The sequence below is a fragment of the Lycorma delicatula genome, chromosome 5, assembly GCF_047948215.1.
Source record: "Lycorma delicatula isolate Av1 chromosome 5, ASM4794821v1, whole genome shotgun sequence".
Lineage (NCBI taxonomy): Eukaryota > Metazoa > Arthropoda > Insecta > Hemiptera > Fulgoridae > Lycorma > Lycorma delicatula.
Genome location: NC_134459.1, coordinates 2215642 through 2232673, shown reverse-complemented (window position 1 = coordinate 2232673; position 17032 = coordinate 2215642). Strand labels below are relative to the sequence as shown.

General features: G+C 27.1%; 1 protein-coding gene across 1 annotated transcript in view; it reads right to left on the bottom strand.

Annotated features, from left to right (window-relative positions):
* Positions 1–3794: 3794 nt before the first annotated feature.
* Positions 3795–17032, bottom strand: part of LOC142324651 (charged multivesicular body protein 7) — a 52656-nt gene continuing 39418 nt past the window's right edge. The window contains exons 6-8 of the mRNA XM_075365506.1: positions 15233–15337; positions 12089–12236; positions 3795–10301 (exon numbers count right to left, since the gene is read on the bottom strand). Coding sequence (XP_075221621.1) covers positions 10216–10301; positions 12089–12236; positions 15233–15337 — 339 coding nt within the window. The 3' untranslated portion in view covers positions 3795–10215. The remainder of the gene's footprint in view (positions 10302–12088; positions 12237–15232; positions 15338–17032) is intronic.

Below are 17032 nucleotides of genomic sequence, written 5' to 3'. Positions count from 1 at the left end.
GCAGTAATTACAAAATTTTAACTTTGGTGGAGAAATATGAAATTCTGCTATGGTTACAAATGGATGAAAGTGCGGTTATCAGTTGAATTTGTAATTTTTAGAACATCATTAAATGATGTCAAGAAAAATGGTAACAAAATTGAAGATTTTGGCAATAAAATGGAAGTTTCTAATGGATACATTAATAAAAAAAAAAAATGGAAACACCTATCCATGCTCAACTTGAAGCTATGTTCATATTTTTTTCTTCTGGAGGACATAAAATGCCTTTGCATTAACATTATCTGGAATGAAATATTACAACAACAAAAAAATAACTAAAACTAGGTTAAAAACTGAAACTTACAACTAATAACACAGATAAAATATCACTAAACACTTACTTAAAACTAACATCACAATTAGAATCTAAACAATAAGATGCAAAAAATAAAAATTTAAATAAACAAATAGTATTTAACAAAATCCGAGAGGGGGTATCAAATGCCTCTTTTCAGATAACAGCAAGATTAAAGAACATAAAAACATAAGAATTATACGAAAAAAAAACTACACTAAAAAAATGTTCAACACAAAACAAAATATACATTTGAATAAATAAAAATGAATAGAAAATGTTTCACATAACAAAACAATATTAAATTTTATGCAAAAAGAATTCATCGTAGAAATATCAACACCAGTCTAAAATTTCCTAATCATTGCCCAGGATTCGGCGAATGCTCTTGGGCAACTTAAATTTACAACATAAGGCCGCATAACATATACAATCTACGATGTAGCACTGTATTCATCTTGTTTTCATACCAATGAAGTCATGGTTTTATATTATTAAATAGCCCAATTTTAATTCAAAAAGCTCTTCAAATGAATTTACAATTAGAAGTTAATAAAGACTTTATGTTTGGTCCAGAATGGTTAGACATCATTAGCTTGAAATTGAAAGTGAAAGATTAAGCAGTTATAGTTACTTGTTAATTCAATATGCTAAGAAATTCATGGACAAAATCTCTAGTCTCTGCTTAACTTGTGATTAAGTGTAAAACTGTAATGAAACGGGGTTAAATTGGAAGGCATTACTCAATTAAACCCCGGCTTCTGTGTTTAAAAGTTGTGCTCCCAGATTTACGTAAACAAAGAATGAATTACAGTTGTGTGCTCTAAACTAATTGAAGTCAAAGATGAAATCTGCAGTACCCACTGACCACAATCCATCCTTTGGTAGTTAATTTAATTAATAATATGATTTATTCATTCTTTCAATATTCCTTCTTATCTACAAAGTGTTTAAAGATAAGGTTGGATAATGCGTCTTGCTCATCAATTTGTTGACTTGAATTTGATGTTTAAAATCTGTCACAAAAATGGATCTCCACTTTTAAGTTCTCTAATATTTCTGTTTGAGATAGTTTATGTTTACAAATTTTTATTACTCAGCAATTCAGTATGCTTCATTCAACTGTTTCCTTACAATAAACAGCTTGTAAGCAATGATATATATGAATGCTATCTTAAGCAATTAAAAATTAATTGAGGGCATGCCTGTACCCCAACATCTGACATTGCCAGACCTTGACATCTGGGCTTTCCATGCCAGACACTGAGACCTGATTACCTTTGGTTTTTATTGGCAAATCTAAAAAGCTGAGGACATTTCAAAAATTTGAATTTAGATTTGTTACCAGTAAAATATTTTTCTAAAAGGAGTGAATGGATGAACCAACAAATTTTCAAAATATAGTTTCATGAGTGCTTTGTTCCTCAAGTTATCTACAATGTAAAATTCTACCAGGAAAGCTCTAACGGTGCTTGCTAATGCTCCAGCTCATCTAGTTGAAATTTAAAGTGTAAGAAGTTTAAAGTGACAATATAAAAGAATATTTCAGCAAAATCTGGTATTTTATGAAGTGAGATACAAGTTAAAGAACTGAGTACGTACAACACAATTAAAGATGCTATATTTAATGTTTTTGAGGCATGGCATAACATTAAACAACAAACTCTGATATCATGTTGGTACAAACTATGGCCAGTATTATCATAAACTGGCAGCAACATTTCTGTCGATGAAATGGAAAACAACAACTTTAAATCAGAATTCAAAGAAATGTGCCAGAATATACCTGGAATAGAAAAAATATATAATGATACCTAATAGAGTAGACAAGAGAAGACACTAATAATGTTGAATATGAAATGATATGCAAAATAGAATTTTTACTTACATGCAAAATAGGCACATTTACTGAAGAAATAAAGGAAGAAAGTGAGTTTTATCCGATAAATAATGTAATGCACAGGGAAGAAGATGAATGCTAACAATATGTATTGGATTGCACAGGAGACAAAATGAAGCCAAATTGATGAAATCATGTTATGACAAATTTGCCAGTTTCCCATAGAAAAGGAAAAGAGCTCTTTAATGCAAAAGGAAATAACAGATTTCTTAAAAAAAGTAAAAAGTAACATATTATAAAGAAAACAAACAACAAGAGATTTTAGACTCAGGTTTTTTGTGTAGAATTGTTCTTGTATATTGTGTGTATATTATATATATATATATATATTTATTTATTTTATTGTTATTTAAACAGATGTGTTTGCAAAATACTGTATTTGCATTTAGTAAATTTCTTCTAGTAGAATCTGGAAAAAAAAATCATGTAACACACTGAATTATTCTATATTAGTTTATAAATCCAGTACTGTAGTTATATTTATACAGTATACTAGTTTTACTATCATCTTTTCTCAGTCTACTATATTCTTTGATGAATGTTACATTCATAACTTCTGTTAAGTCATCATTTTCTTAACATGTCTTCATTTATGTCATCCTTCAGTCCTGAATGTGATGAATCTACTATATCCCATTCTTTTCATTATATAATATTAATTTACAATTAAATGCAACACTTATAAAAGCATTTATAATTATCATTTTAATCTTGCCAGACAACAAAAACAGTAAAAGCTTATTTTTATTATGTAATATTGGCTGTTAACAATTGTACAATCCCTAGCAGGCTTCTAATCTCAAGCAACTCTTTGTCTCACAACACTATAATTTGATATACAAGGCTGTTGCAGTTCATATTTATCAGATTTGAAAAATGAATCTATAGTTTCTTATTTTGCTTTTTCTTTTCTATTGCGTAAAATTATTTTGTAATAGGCAATTTCTTAGAGACAACCCACAACAATATTTTATTTCTTAAAATATTAAGTGATGGGTTCATAATTACCATGTTTCTCTAACATGTCTAAAGCAGAGTGAAATATTATTCAATGTACCACTGTTTTACTATTTCTGTGGTCAACTATTTCTCTTTTTTTCAACATTCCTTCAGAAGAGGCTTGAGTTAGCAGTTCTTAATTAATTAACAGTTCTTATGGAAATACAATATCTCTTCTAGATCATCCACAGTTTCTGATCTTGGGATGAAATCAATGATTTTCTCAATCATACCTAATTTCAAGTACAGTGTTCCCTAAGTTTTATTGTTGTATCTATCATCATATTATAAATAAACTATCATTATGTAACCTTTCATTTCATGTACTTTAATTAATGATAAACTGAAGGTGGTTTCTATTTTTATACAGTATTTTAAGTATGCAGGTGTTATGAATACAAGTTTATCAATCTTTTGTAATTTTACATGATAAATTCATACACTCAAGGATATTATAAAGCAAGGTAGATATTACTGTAAAAGTTTATATGAAGTACATAAGATTTTGTCTATTAGCTAATCTTATTTATCAAAATAAAATAATTTATTAATACAAGATTCAGTAATGTACTAATTGTTGAGTTTTATTACATATAATATAAAATTGCTTACCAATATATTATTCGTTTCCCTCAAGTGCATTCGGCTATTCTGCCATCTTCAAGAGGGTTTATAATTTATGATTGAAATATATAAAAGTATAACTCACATACTTAAATTATATACATAACAATTGATCATTTTGTAAAAATAAAAATCTTACATTAAAGTAACTATGTCTGTATTGTAATAGTATCACATTTGTTATGAACTATGTAGATTGTGAAATCAGTTTGGCCAACTTAATTATTATTGTTTATTATTTGCTTATATAAAATATACCATCAAATTTAATTTGTTGTGATTATTGTATATATGGAATTCATCGAGATTAAAAGTATTACAATAATTATTAGAATAATCCAATAATTCCATGAATTTATATAGATCGTAATTATGTTTAGAAAAATTAGAACTGTCTTTATATTTCTTTGTTATGCAATTAATATATTCTTTAGCTCTAATTAAAAAGTGACTGATTGGTCATACCAATATATCGTAATTCACAATCTTCACATTTTAAACTGTATACACCGTGTTTGTTTAAATTATATTTATTATCATTTATTAGGGTTTTAGTTGGATCTCTATTATTTTATTTATGATTTTATTATTAGTATATATGCTGTTTTTAAATTAAATGATTTATATATTTTATTAGATTTTCTATAGTTTACATTGTATTCATTTTTACATAATCATTTCCAGAGTTATGTTTTGGTTTTAGTTTTTCTCTTATATATAATTTATTTTTGAATTTGAAGTATAATTTGTTTATTAAATTATAATTATATCCATTAGATGTGGCAATACATACAATATTATTTAATTTTATAATAGTATTATGTTTGAGATATTTAATTTCTCTGTAAATTAATGAATTGAAAGTGATTATTTTCTGGCTCCATGGATGAAAAGAATTACGTGTATTATGGTATCTTGTTGGGTTGGTTTCCTATATATGTTTATGTCTAATTTATTATTGTTATTTATATATATAAATAATCGATTCGGTTCTATTGATAATTTTTTGAATCATAGTGAAATTAATATTTTCATCCGATGAGTTGACTTCATTAACTATTTATATTTTCTTCATTATTAGTTTTTTGATTAAAATGTTCTCCACATATCTTTTATACAGTATGATTTGATGTTTATTAATTACTGATGGTAAAATTGTATTTTCAATTTATTCATAAAAATGTCTGCCAGAATTGCCGAAAGTGGTGATCCCATGGCAAGCCCTTTCTCCAGTTGGTAGAATTTATTATTGAATTTAAAATAATTATATTTAAGGCATAATTTTATTAAATCAATTATTTCATATCAAATTGGTTTGTAATTTCAATTCATATAAAGTAGTGTTATACATTTATATAGTAATGTTATATTTGTGGTCTTATTTTTGTCAATACATATCTTTTATGTCACGTCATAAGTTCAGTATTTTTGTTTACATACAAGAATATTTATTAATTCATAACTGTTTTTTAAATTGTATTTATTTTCTCTTTTAATGTATTTGATAAAAATTTACTTAACTGATATATAGGTGAATTAATAAAATTTAAGAATGTACGTATAGTCTATAATTTAAGTATAATTATAAGTTACAGTACACAATAAAACTTAGCTGCCAAGCAATCACTGATAAACAACAGAAGCAAAGTTTAACAACTAAAGAATAATATAAATAAATATATTTATTATATGAAATATAAATTTCCAAAACACAGTAATTAGATATGGGAAGTCCCTTTACACTGTAATAAATCCAGCTTAATTGGGGTCTACTGCTGCCAATTCTCATCACTGATATCGCTCACTGCTGCTGGAAAGTGAGGAGGATAAGCTGCAGTGGGGATCAACCAATGTGTTCATCTGTGGTGGGACGACCTTAGTCAAAGTCGATTGTGGAATGATGATAATACAAGTGTGTTCACTGTCAGAGAGCATTTGTTAGATGTACGAATGTCCACACATTGGTAAAAATTATGAATGACTTCTTTGTGAGCTTTGGGGAAATCATCACTATCACGGCAAACATTTCTGATGTGGGAGAAGAAGGCTTTTGCAAGAGGAAATGTTCTTCATGCGCCACTCAGTGAGAGGCCAAGCACTCAAGCTGAGATGTGTGGTACTGTGGTGGTATTGATTCAATGATCACCGCCAATAAAATCAATACGGAAACGTTCTGCAGAATTAGGCATTCCAAGATCAACAATACAAGACCGCATGGTGAAGGATTTGAAAGTTAACTGTTTTTGTCCAGCCACAGTTAACGAGTCGAGTGAAAATGAACTTGATCAATGCATGTCAGTTATTGCTTGAACACTTTCTGAGAGCAAACAATAAAAAGTACATCATGTTCTCAGACAAGTATGCGATTTATCAAAGCCAGATTTATCATAACTGAAATTTTTTTTTCTGGGAAGAAAACAACCCTCACTTTCTTGAAGAAATCAAACACCATCCGCCTCATGTTATGATTTGGGCTGGGATGGCAGCTGAGTATCTCCTTGGTTCTTACTTTTTCGATGGTGCAGTTAATCAACAGAGTTACAGGTGATCGACGACTGGTTGCTTTCAGAATTAATGGGAAAAGGGATCGCTGGCATCATTATGTTTCAGTATGTAGGTGTTCCAGTGCATTTTGCTTTAAATTTCTATAGACACCTCAATGAAATTTTTCCAAATCGCTGGATTGAACACGGGTCAGAAGAGTTACCAGCCCATTGCCTTCGCCAGCAAGAAGCCTTGACCTCACCACACACGAAAATGCACTAAGAGGTTTTGCAAAAGAAGAGATTTGAAAACGCAGATACATCAACGAGCAACTCCAAGACGGTATGGTCAGTATTTCAAATGATCACCCCCCGATATGCTGCTGCAGATGAACAACAGGACATGGAGGTGCACACAGCTGTGCTTTGGTGGAACCCGTACAGATGTTTTAGATCCATAGAAGATAAGCTGCACCTATTCGAACAATTTCATAACTAGCATACGGGACTTCCCATCCATCCTGCACAATAAGCAATCCACTGCAATTACTGCAGACTCCTCAAGAACCACTTACAAAATAAATATTTATAAAAACACATGCATTTTGCTTTTAAATATTAATAACCAATAATTACACAGAGATTAACAAAAATATACGTCGATATAATAACAGGATTATTAATAAACAAATAAAAAAAAAAAAAACTCTTACAAATAAATATTAAAAAATCCTCTGTTTATATGATATTACAAAAACTGAAAATAAAAAGTCAACTCTCAATGATGTCAGCAAATATTTAGTTTATTACAAAGTCTATGCTTCTAAACTTAGAGTGGACCGAGAGAATATAATAATTAATTAAGGGACACATTAATTAATTTGTGCTTATTAAAAGTAAAATTTGAATGTTAGAAAATAAAAATAAAACAATTAAATGATGAAGTATTCAAATAGGATAAGAATTCACAAATTTTTCCTAGTATTATCTTAAAATTATAAAATACTTATATTTTAAACAAATTTTGAAAGAACTGTTGAATATCAAGTAATTTTTTATTACATAAGATGTGTAGATCTTACGTGTCTTAACTTTTTTACAGTTTATAAATGGCTTCTTTATAAATCAGTGGAAAAAACATACTGGAAACATAAATAAATTTTTAAATGGCATTTAGTATATTGAAAATGAAAATGAAACAAAGGCATACTATCAAAATTTTTCTTCTGTAAGAAAAGTTTTCAGAATGGTGTGACTGAAAGCTTTGACATAAATTACAGAAAATCACTGATTAATTAAACAAAACAGGAAAAAATGACAGAATAAATATTATATCTAACGAATTATTAGTTCTTTATTAAGTAAAAAAAGTTCTGGATTTACTTTTAATTTTTTTGTAAATGAAATGAAGAGATGAAGTACAAATCAATTTAAAACTAATTTAGAAAATGCAATAATTTGCACATTAATAGACAATGAATAACACATCTTGCTCTGGCTTCAAAATGGTAATTACATTTCCTTAATTCTATACAATACTGAATTCATTTACTCCACCAAAACTCTTCTTTTTTTTTTTTTAATAAAATATTTTTGCATTTTGTTGTTAAATGGAAGTTTCCCTTCAATTACTATCATTAGAATTTTTATTAGCTTTATCCCTTTCATTGAATCCATTGTCTTGTCATAATAAGCAACAAAAAGTTTAAAAACAGCAAAAATAAAAAAAAGATAAAAGTCTATATTAATCAAATACTGATATTTTTGGTTCAGTGAAAGAATTACAAAATAGACTACCAAATTTGAATTTTTTAAAGTTAATGATCTCATATTTTAACGCCTATATGTTAGAATTACAATAAAAATGCCATTTTTTTAATTTAATTTATGGAAAAATTTTTATTAACGACAACAATGTATAAAGAATGAAAACCGGTGTAGTAAGAATACCTTTTATTTTGAAAAAAATTTGCCATTGTGTTGTTAGATAAGTCAACTATGAAGTAATGCACTCAACACTGAAATAATATGTTTAAATATATCTAATATAAAAATAAACTAACATATAACATAAATAAAATAGATACAATATAAATAAATATAATGATGACATTCTTTATGCTTGAGTAGACCAACATTTGAAAGTCAGCAATTTTGTTACAGATTTTAATAGAACCACAAACCCAGCTTTCATGTTGGAAATTTTTTTAAGTTAAAAATGTCTCTAAGTAAGCACATAGTAAGGGCAATCTGATATATCATTATGGGAGGCAAATAGCCATGTAGTACCAGTACATTATAGTAAACTATCAGATAGTACTTAGCACAATAATCAAAGTTTTTCTATAATGAACCGGCATACTAATAAAAACCAATAACATTTCTATACCACAAAAAATATGTTCTACAAACAAAGTAAAATATATACAAATAAATCTGAAAATATAGAATTCATAGACAAATAAGCTGCATACTATATTTATACTTTAACTCAAGATTTTAATATTTTTTTGGAGAAAATCAAATCTCCTTAAGCATCTCAAATAATCTGAACTATGCTTAATTTATTTTTATTCATCTAGCCTAACATATAAAATAATAATTTTTAAAAGTTGTGCAATATCAATACGTTAAGAATTTTATAATAAATTACACTATTATAAAATAAAGCTAAATAAGCAATCTTTTGTTTTTTTAGCTCTAAAAAATATTCATATTAAATCAGTCTAATTCCATAAGGTCTTTAGAATCCAGTATCTTTAATTCAGAAGTCAGCAATTCAACTGACAAAACCGCCAAAACAGTAAAAACTAATATTAATAATAATTCTGACTACTCAAAACTAGCTTTCATTGTAATATATATATATATATATATATATATATATCTGTGTAAATATTATTCACAGACTAATGTTAATTTAATAAAACAGATTACACAAATTATATAACAGTAAAAATATAATAATAATTTGAATAAGTTTATGAATGTATTATCTTAAATCATTTATAATTACATAAATTTTGAAGTACAGAAAAAAATATCAGTTAAAAAATACACTTTGATATAAATGAACATCAGCTGATTAGGTTAGAATAAATTACTAAAAATATTTAATATGGATATATATATATATATATATATATGTAAATAAATATAAAATAAATTTAATTTTAAAACATTAAAAAAGAAATCAACAAATCCCAACCGAAGAAAAAATATAATACAAAATCACTTAAAAAGAGCTAATGGTATCAAACAATAAAATCTACAACAAACACAGCTATAAAACACTACAAGAATAATGTCATTATAATGTCATCACAGTGAAAATTCTAGCATTAGTAATAAATATTAACATTTATATAAATAACAAAGCACTGAATAATTGAGTTATTAAATGAGTAACTCAACAATCTGGATTTGTGTTAATTCAGAAATCATAATTTAATCTTAAGAAACCTTTGTTTATATCATTTATTATAAAAAGAATAGCCTAATAAAAAAAAATGTATGATTGAGAATACAAAAACAACTCATAATTAAAAAAGATAAGTAATAAAATAAATCATTTTTTAGAACAAATTGTACAGCCCTAGGTTTCTACACGATTGAAATTATTCAAAAATATTAATTTTACTCGGTTCAAAGTTTTGTATTTAAAATATTTTCCACACAAAATTGTAAATTAATTGTAAAAATTAAAAAATGTGAACACAAAAATTCAAAAAATAAGAAAAAGTAATTATTAGTTTGAAATAGAAATACTGGACACATGTTTTTTTATGTTTATAAATTGATCATAAAAATAAACTGTCAAATAATCATAAAAATATTTTTATGTACTGCAAAATACAAGTATTAAATTTATCTTAGATTGCAATTTGTTGTACTTCTTTTGAAGTTTTAGGGCTGCTGGTATAAGATTTTGGTGATTCAGAAGGAGGTTCTGGAAGATCTGCAAAAACAAAAACATAAGAGATCATAAATACTATTTTCATACTATCATTTTTTAAAGATAAAACTGACTTACTTAAATTTCAATGAAAAATTAATTTTATAAAATATTAACCATCTTAATTAGGCTCATCACTATTCTGAACTTCAAAATCATTTTAAGTTGCATACATAAATTAACAAATATAGTGCATTCTCTTAAGGAAAAATTTAATTTTTTAAGAACTATTCAGTTTCTGTCATGTCTTGTGTAGTCTTCCACCATCCCTTCTCCCAGGAGATATATAAATTCTCCACCCACCATTCCGACATCCTTTCCAAATGTTGCTTCCAATCATTACCATAATCGACCATTCTTGGAGTTATACTGTAGACATTCAACTAAATTCTGATACCCTTATTCTGTATTTAAATTAAACACGAATAGCTCTTTGTCCATTGTAAAACTTTTATTTCTGATGCTAAAATCTTTCTTTCCTGTTACTTTGTAATAATCCACTAATCACTCCACTTCCTTAAAGAAGACTAGAAGGGAGACATTTTCTTATAAAATTTGTCTTTATTTTTCTTAGCTTTATTATCCAACTCTTTCACAAAAAGTGTCGTGGAAAGCTTGAAATGTATGTATTTTCTATATCAAAATTAACATTAAAGTTAATGTAATTTCATAATTAGTTACAGTGAGATAGTTGCTCCATTACTATTATCCAGTAAAACTTCTAAATAAGTCAACCATTTATCTCTGTACGAAATAAGGTTTTATTTATCGACAGAAATCCTGAAGATACAAGATTTGTTAAAATAATTCCTGAACTTTTTAAAATGTGCAGCAGATAACACTACAATAGAATGTGTAATATGCTGTTACCTACTGGGAACAATGGATAGCAGCCGATGAAAAGTGTAATAATATTTTGCTTAGTCATATTATGTCAGTTTGTGTTAACAAGAGTTATGTATGCCATAAGATTTTTATTTATTTAAAATGAGTGATTTTCATGAGCAATGAATTAATGTGAAATTTTGTGTTAAACTGGGAAAATCCTTCATGGGAACATGTGAAATATTACAAAGCTCTACGCTGAGAAATCATTATTGATCAGTCAGTTGGGAATGTGAGACAACATTCTCTTTATTAACCTGACCAAGCATCAGCTGGTTCTTTTCTATTTCCCAAATTAAAAATGAAGCTGAAAGGTCAATGTTTTAGTGGACTAACTTGACAGAGAAAAATTTACTAGCTGAATTCTCAAATGAAGAATTCCAGAAATATTGGGAGCCACAGCTCCCAATATTTCCCAGTATTTGTAGTGGAGAAGGCTACTTCAAAGTGAAGGTAACTAACTATAAGGTTGAATAGCTACAAGTAATCTATTCAATTTTATTTTATTTAACATTTTTTATTTAACAAATTTGGTAATGCTACTGACAAACCTTGTACAGTTTTTATATAATTCAAATTTATTTACCAAACATGAATACATTAATTAATAAATCTCTATACCTAAATAAAACAGCATTAATGCAGACTAGTGGTCAAGTCCTGATTCTCATTCCCTCTAGCGCCAGAGCAATAACAATCTACTGTTATTGGGTCTATTGCTTAAGTCATTTTGACACTCCACAGCCCTTTCAGAATATCACATATCCCTATAATGTTTGCCCATTTGTTATTAAATGTAAATAATGAATTTAGAATTGATTTTTCTATTTTCATTTAGAAGAATTAACATTTTATAAGTATAGAATTACCTTAATTTTAAAACAATAAAAATCAAATTAACTTACCGAACTTTTCAGGACTAAATTTAGGTAGTTCTGGTTCTTTACTTTTAAGAATTTCTTCTAATTCAGCTTCATAATCCTCATCAGAAGTCACCACATTTGATGCAGGCTCTCCCAACATTGTTTGTATATCATCATGGATATCAAGAACCTAAAAAAATTTCAGTTATCTATCCAGTTCAACTAATGTATTTGAACTCTTTAAATCTCACTCCTTATTTTATATTTTTATGTAATTAATTCAACGCTTAAGTTCCAAGATATTTGGAAATTTTTTAGGTGTGAATAATTCTTAAAAAATTACTACGATTAACATATAAAACTGAATGATAAGTATGCTGATTTGGTGAAGAGGGCTGAATGTGCATGTTCATTGACTGACTGTTATTATTATGTACTGAACTAAGAAAAAAGAATCGATTGCAATAAGATTAACTAAAACAAAACAGACAGATGTCTGTGGCAAAGCATATAGCATCACAATATCCTAATAATTATAAAATTATTATTATGAATAGTACAAGAAGAAGACAGTAATTTAACATTTGATTATGGAAATGTAATAAGATCGGTTTAATAACTCTAACCTATTATTATACTTTTTTAAATTTAATTAAAATTTTATCTTGATTAAATAAAGAAAACTGAGATTCTAGTTTAGCAAAATATTTTAATAAAAAATTTACAACGGTTACAAAAAAAGTCTGTTTCATAGAATTTCAGCAAGATGACAACCTCAATTATTTTCAGCAAACAACAAAGTTAGTACAAAATGGATTCTCAGAGCATATCAATAGTTTGGATAGTTTGATTAACAAAATTAAAAAAAAAAGCTGGTATACTAGTCCGTGATTTTCCCGACTTCGCTGGTACAACACCCTGCACACTTTTTCATTGCAAAATGAAAAAATTCAAACATAAAGGATATGACTTTTATTTCTATAATTAAATACTTTCATCTTTTATAAAACCATAACAATAATAACTATGTTAATAAATTTTTGTTATCTTTAGAAAACCTTTTTTGTAACAGAATTTTTTAATGTTCTTAATAAGTCATTACAATATTAAATATAAGATTAAAAGTTTACATTTGTAACAAAAATAAAATAGGTAAACAAGTAAGTAATTTATTAATTAAAAAAAAAAAAAACAAAAAACAAAAAAAAAAGAATATACATTTTTTACAGATGGGGAATAAATTTTGGGGAAAAATCTAATTGATTTTTATATACAGTTTAAGCTTAATAGATTTGTTTAAATACAGTTTTCTCTGAATCTAACACCCACTTCAACAAAGGCTAAAATAAGAAAAAGAAACTGTTCAAAGAATTTTCTGCCTTTTAGGTAAAGATAATTTTTAGGTAATTTAAAAAAATTGTAGACATTTCTTGATAGTTCTATATATGAAGTATAAGCATGCCAAATTAAAAAAAAAAAATATTTAAACAAAAGGGAGGTAGAACAAATAAATAAAATACATATATATCGATTAAATTTTCAAAAACATTTCTGAAAAATATTTAAACCAAAGGGAGACGGAGCAAAATAACAAAGAAATCTTAATTTTAAGAGGTGGCTGTTGATTTTTTGAAAAAGTTTTTTTTATTATTAATATATGCATTTTAGGTAACAAATTTGCTTTACCAAAGTTTTCTCTAAAATGCCTATGAGGAAAATCAAAATTGGTTTTTCACGATAGCCCCCCTTAAAATAAGAAATAAATTAATATTATCAATGCCCCAAATATAGAAACATTAAGCCAAATTTGAAGAAAATCAGTTTTGTAAATCCTGAGGTACAAGACCAAAACCAGTGCGACACACATCATACATATGTTTTTTCTAGATAAACTAGTTGTACCCTAAAATATAAAGATTTGCAAAAACCTGATAACCCATTTTTACCATAATTTTCTCTTTAATATAACTAATCTAGCTATTCTCACCAGGAAAGTAAAATAAGAAAGTAGAATCTTATTTTTATCTTGTCATGCAGAAATTACACTAGTCAACAAAAAAATCATACATGGTGATTTTAACTAATTTTGGGGTGTTGAATTCAAAATTTGTATCAGTATTTGTGTAGTATGTTGCATTTTTTTAGATACATATAATTTATTTACCAATAAATGAATAATCACTGTGAAAACAATGTTTTAAAAATTATTATTTATGTCTATTCATTGAAAATTTGTTTAAATCAACAAAAATTTTTAGTTTCATATGGTGGTACAGGAACAGGTAACTCCTCTTCATGTGGTACTACCTGAGAATACATCTGCATGTTTCATGAACTTCCTCATTTTTTAATGAAAATTCAAATATATTTGTTAACAATGTTTACAAACTGAGCATATGTTCAGTTAGTGAGCGAGCATATGCAAATAACATGAGGCACCCAGATTTTACCTTGATCCTCAAGTGCACAAACAAAATAAAATTTATAAGCTGTTTTTATCAATTCAGAAGTAATATTTCTTTGAGATTTAGATGCAAATTTACCACAGACGTAACAAAAATTGTCTGATGTTTTGAACATTCACTATTTTTTGCAGAAACCATATTGTAACAAATAAAATCGAGAAAAATAACTTTTGCATTATAAAGAATTGATGGAAATATAGCAAAACACTAATAACTCTGAGAAACACAGCACACAGTGTAGACAGGTGAAGCTAGCTCAATAAGTTTTTAAGCTATGTAGTAGGCACTAACAAATGTCTGTATGATGTCATCATACAGACATGTTTGTATGTGTCTAGTTCTCATGATACAGTGTGTGTATATATATATATTTTTATTTTTTTTATTAAGCAAATATGCATAATGTTTAAAAGTAAAAATACAGAAACTATTCTTAATTGTAACCAGTAATTGTTAAAAATGAGTTTATTATAAAACAACTTTTACAAATTTACAATTTACATAAAATCTTTATGTGATAACCAAATTTCAATAGCATATTTGAAATCAGCATCCAAATTTCAGTGAGAAAAGTAGTGTAACATATTAGATACAAATTTTGTGTTGAGTAGTGTTATTATTACAAAATCATTAAATTAAATTATATTAAATATTGATAAATTAAATTAATCAATACTACTTAAATTGCTGATATTAAAACCATATCTACAAATATACAAACCTCTTGTACTTGAGCCATAGTGTTACTGACATTATCTTCTGTCAAACCAACTTCTTTAAATTGATATTTCAAGGCAGATAAACTCATTTTATATGATTCAAAAACCTAATGGAAAAAAAAGATCATATTGATAATTACACCCTTATAAAATGCGATATGAAAGAGCAATAAACAAGAAAGAATTTAAATCATGAAAACCGCCAGAAGAAACTAATAATGGATGGAATGAATTCTGCAACAAAATTTAAATTTTAAATTATAATTTCTTGAAACTATATCTATCTATATTTCTTCTGACAAACTATTTATACATCCAAAAAATTACCTGTTCAGAATAAAATGAGTTTTACTTAAAATTAACATATTTAATTATTCAACAATCATATAGAATACAATAGCCTACAAATAATGCCAAACCATAACAAATGAATAAAATATTTTCATTTTGTATTTAAGTGGCACAGACTACTGCAGTCATAAACCGCTAAAAAATGCAACTAGTATGAAAGAAATGCAATCAACATTTTTAACTTTCTGTGGTAATGTGTAGGAGGCAGTTCACTGAACATGTCTTTGATCATTGGAATTTCTGAAACTAAGTATAATCCTGGGAAACTAATTTTTAGTTTCCAGGATGCTACTTTCCTGAGATGTTCAAGCTTAAATAGAAAGATTTAACACTTATATTCTATCAGTAATGTAATCATTCTGAAATACAAATGATAATTCACATCTTAATAAAATTTATATATATACAGTAATTAAAAATAGTTGGATTTGTGAACATCAGACTTTTTGAGAAAAATGACATCCTTTTATACCATGCAAACATGAATTCAACTGCTGCACAAATAAGAAAAATGGACGTGAGTCTGTTCAAGAAATAGAGATGGATATAATAAATGAAAAGTGATACATGGAGGAAGAAGTACAGATAACTTTAGGACTTTTACAAAGTTGTTTTGTATAGTCATGAACAGACAGAATACAGTATAGAATTAATAACAGTCGCTACTTCATGTTCAGGTACGAGTATTTTATCACTTTGATATTGGCACACTTCAACAGCGTATGAACTAAGGAAAGCAATAAGCAGTAACAAGTAAATCAGTAAATCAGAAAAATTTTTATTAAAGTTTACCTTTGCTGAATTAATAAATTAAACTATTTATAAATAAAATTAATAAATTAAACTATTTATAAAAACTATTTATAAATAAAATTAATAAATTAAACTATTTATAAATCACAAAGTGATTTATAAACCATTTATAAATCTTCTATGAGAGTGAGAGTGAGAGTGAGAGTGAGAGAGAGAGAGAGAGTGAGAGAGAGAGAGAGAGAGAGAGGGGGGGGTGACTTGGGGCCACGCATTGTCATGATGCAGTAAAATTTTGTAAATTTTCTTCTTGTGGATCGTAGTGATACATTCAAGATTTATCTATGGTTACCCATTTACAAGACATGTGTCGTATGACCAAATCATCATACAAAATTGAAAATGCACTGCCAACTGAAATGTTTAGACATGCGGCGTGCTCCCTAATAGTAGTTTGTCATTCTCTGCAGATGATATTGGCAGATAAAATTACTTCAAATTTCACTAAAAATGATGAAGTATTCTTTGCAAAACTACAATAATGAAAAAAGCTTAATAACCTAACCTTCTGGAGACCCATCTCACCATTTACAAATGTAGAGTAACAAGTCAAAACAGTTGTGCGACATTAGGCTGTTTTCACAAGCAGCATCATTTTATAAAGGGAATAATCAGAGATTGATTCATCACTTTGAGAAATG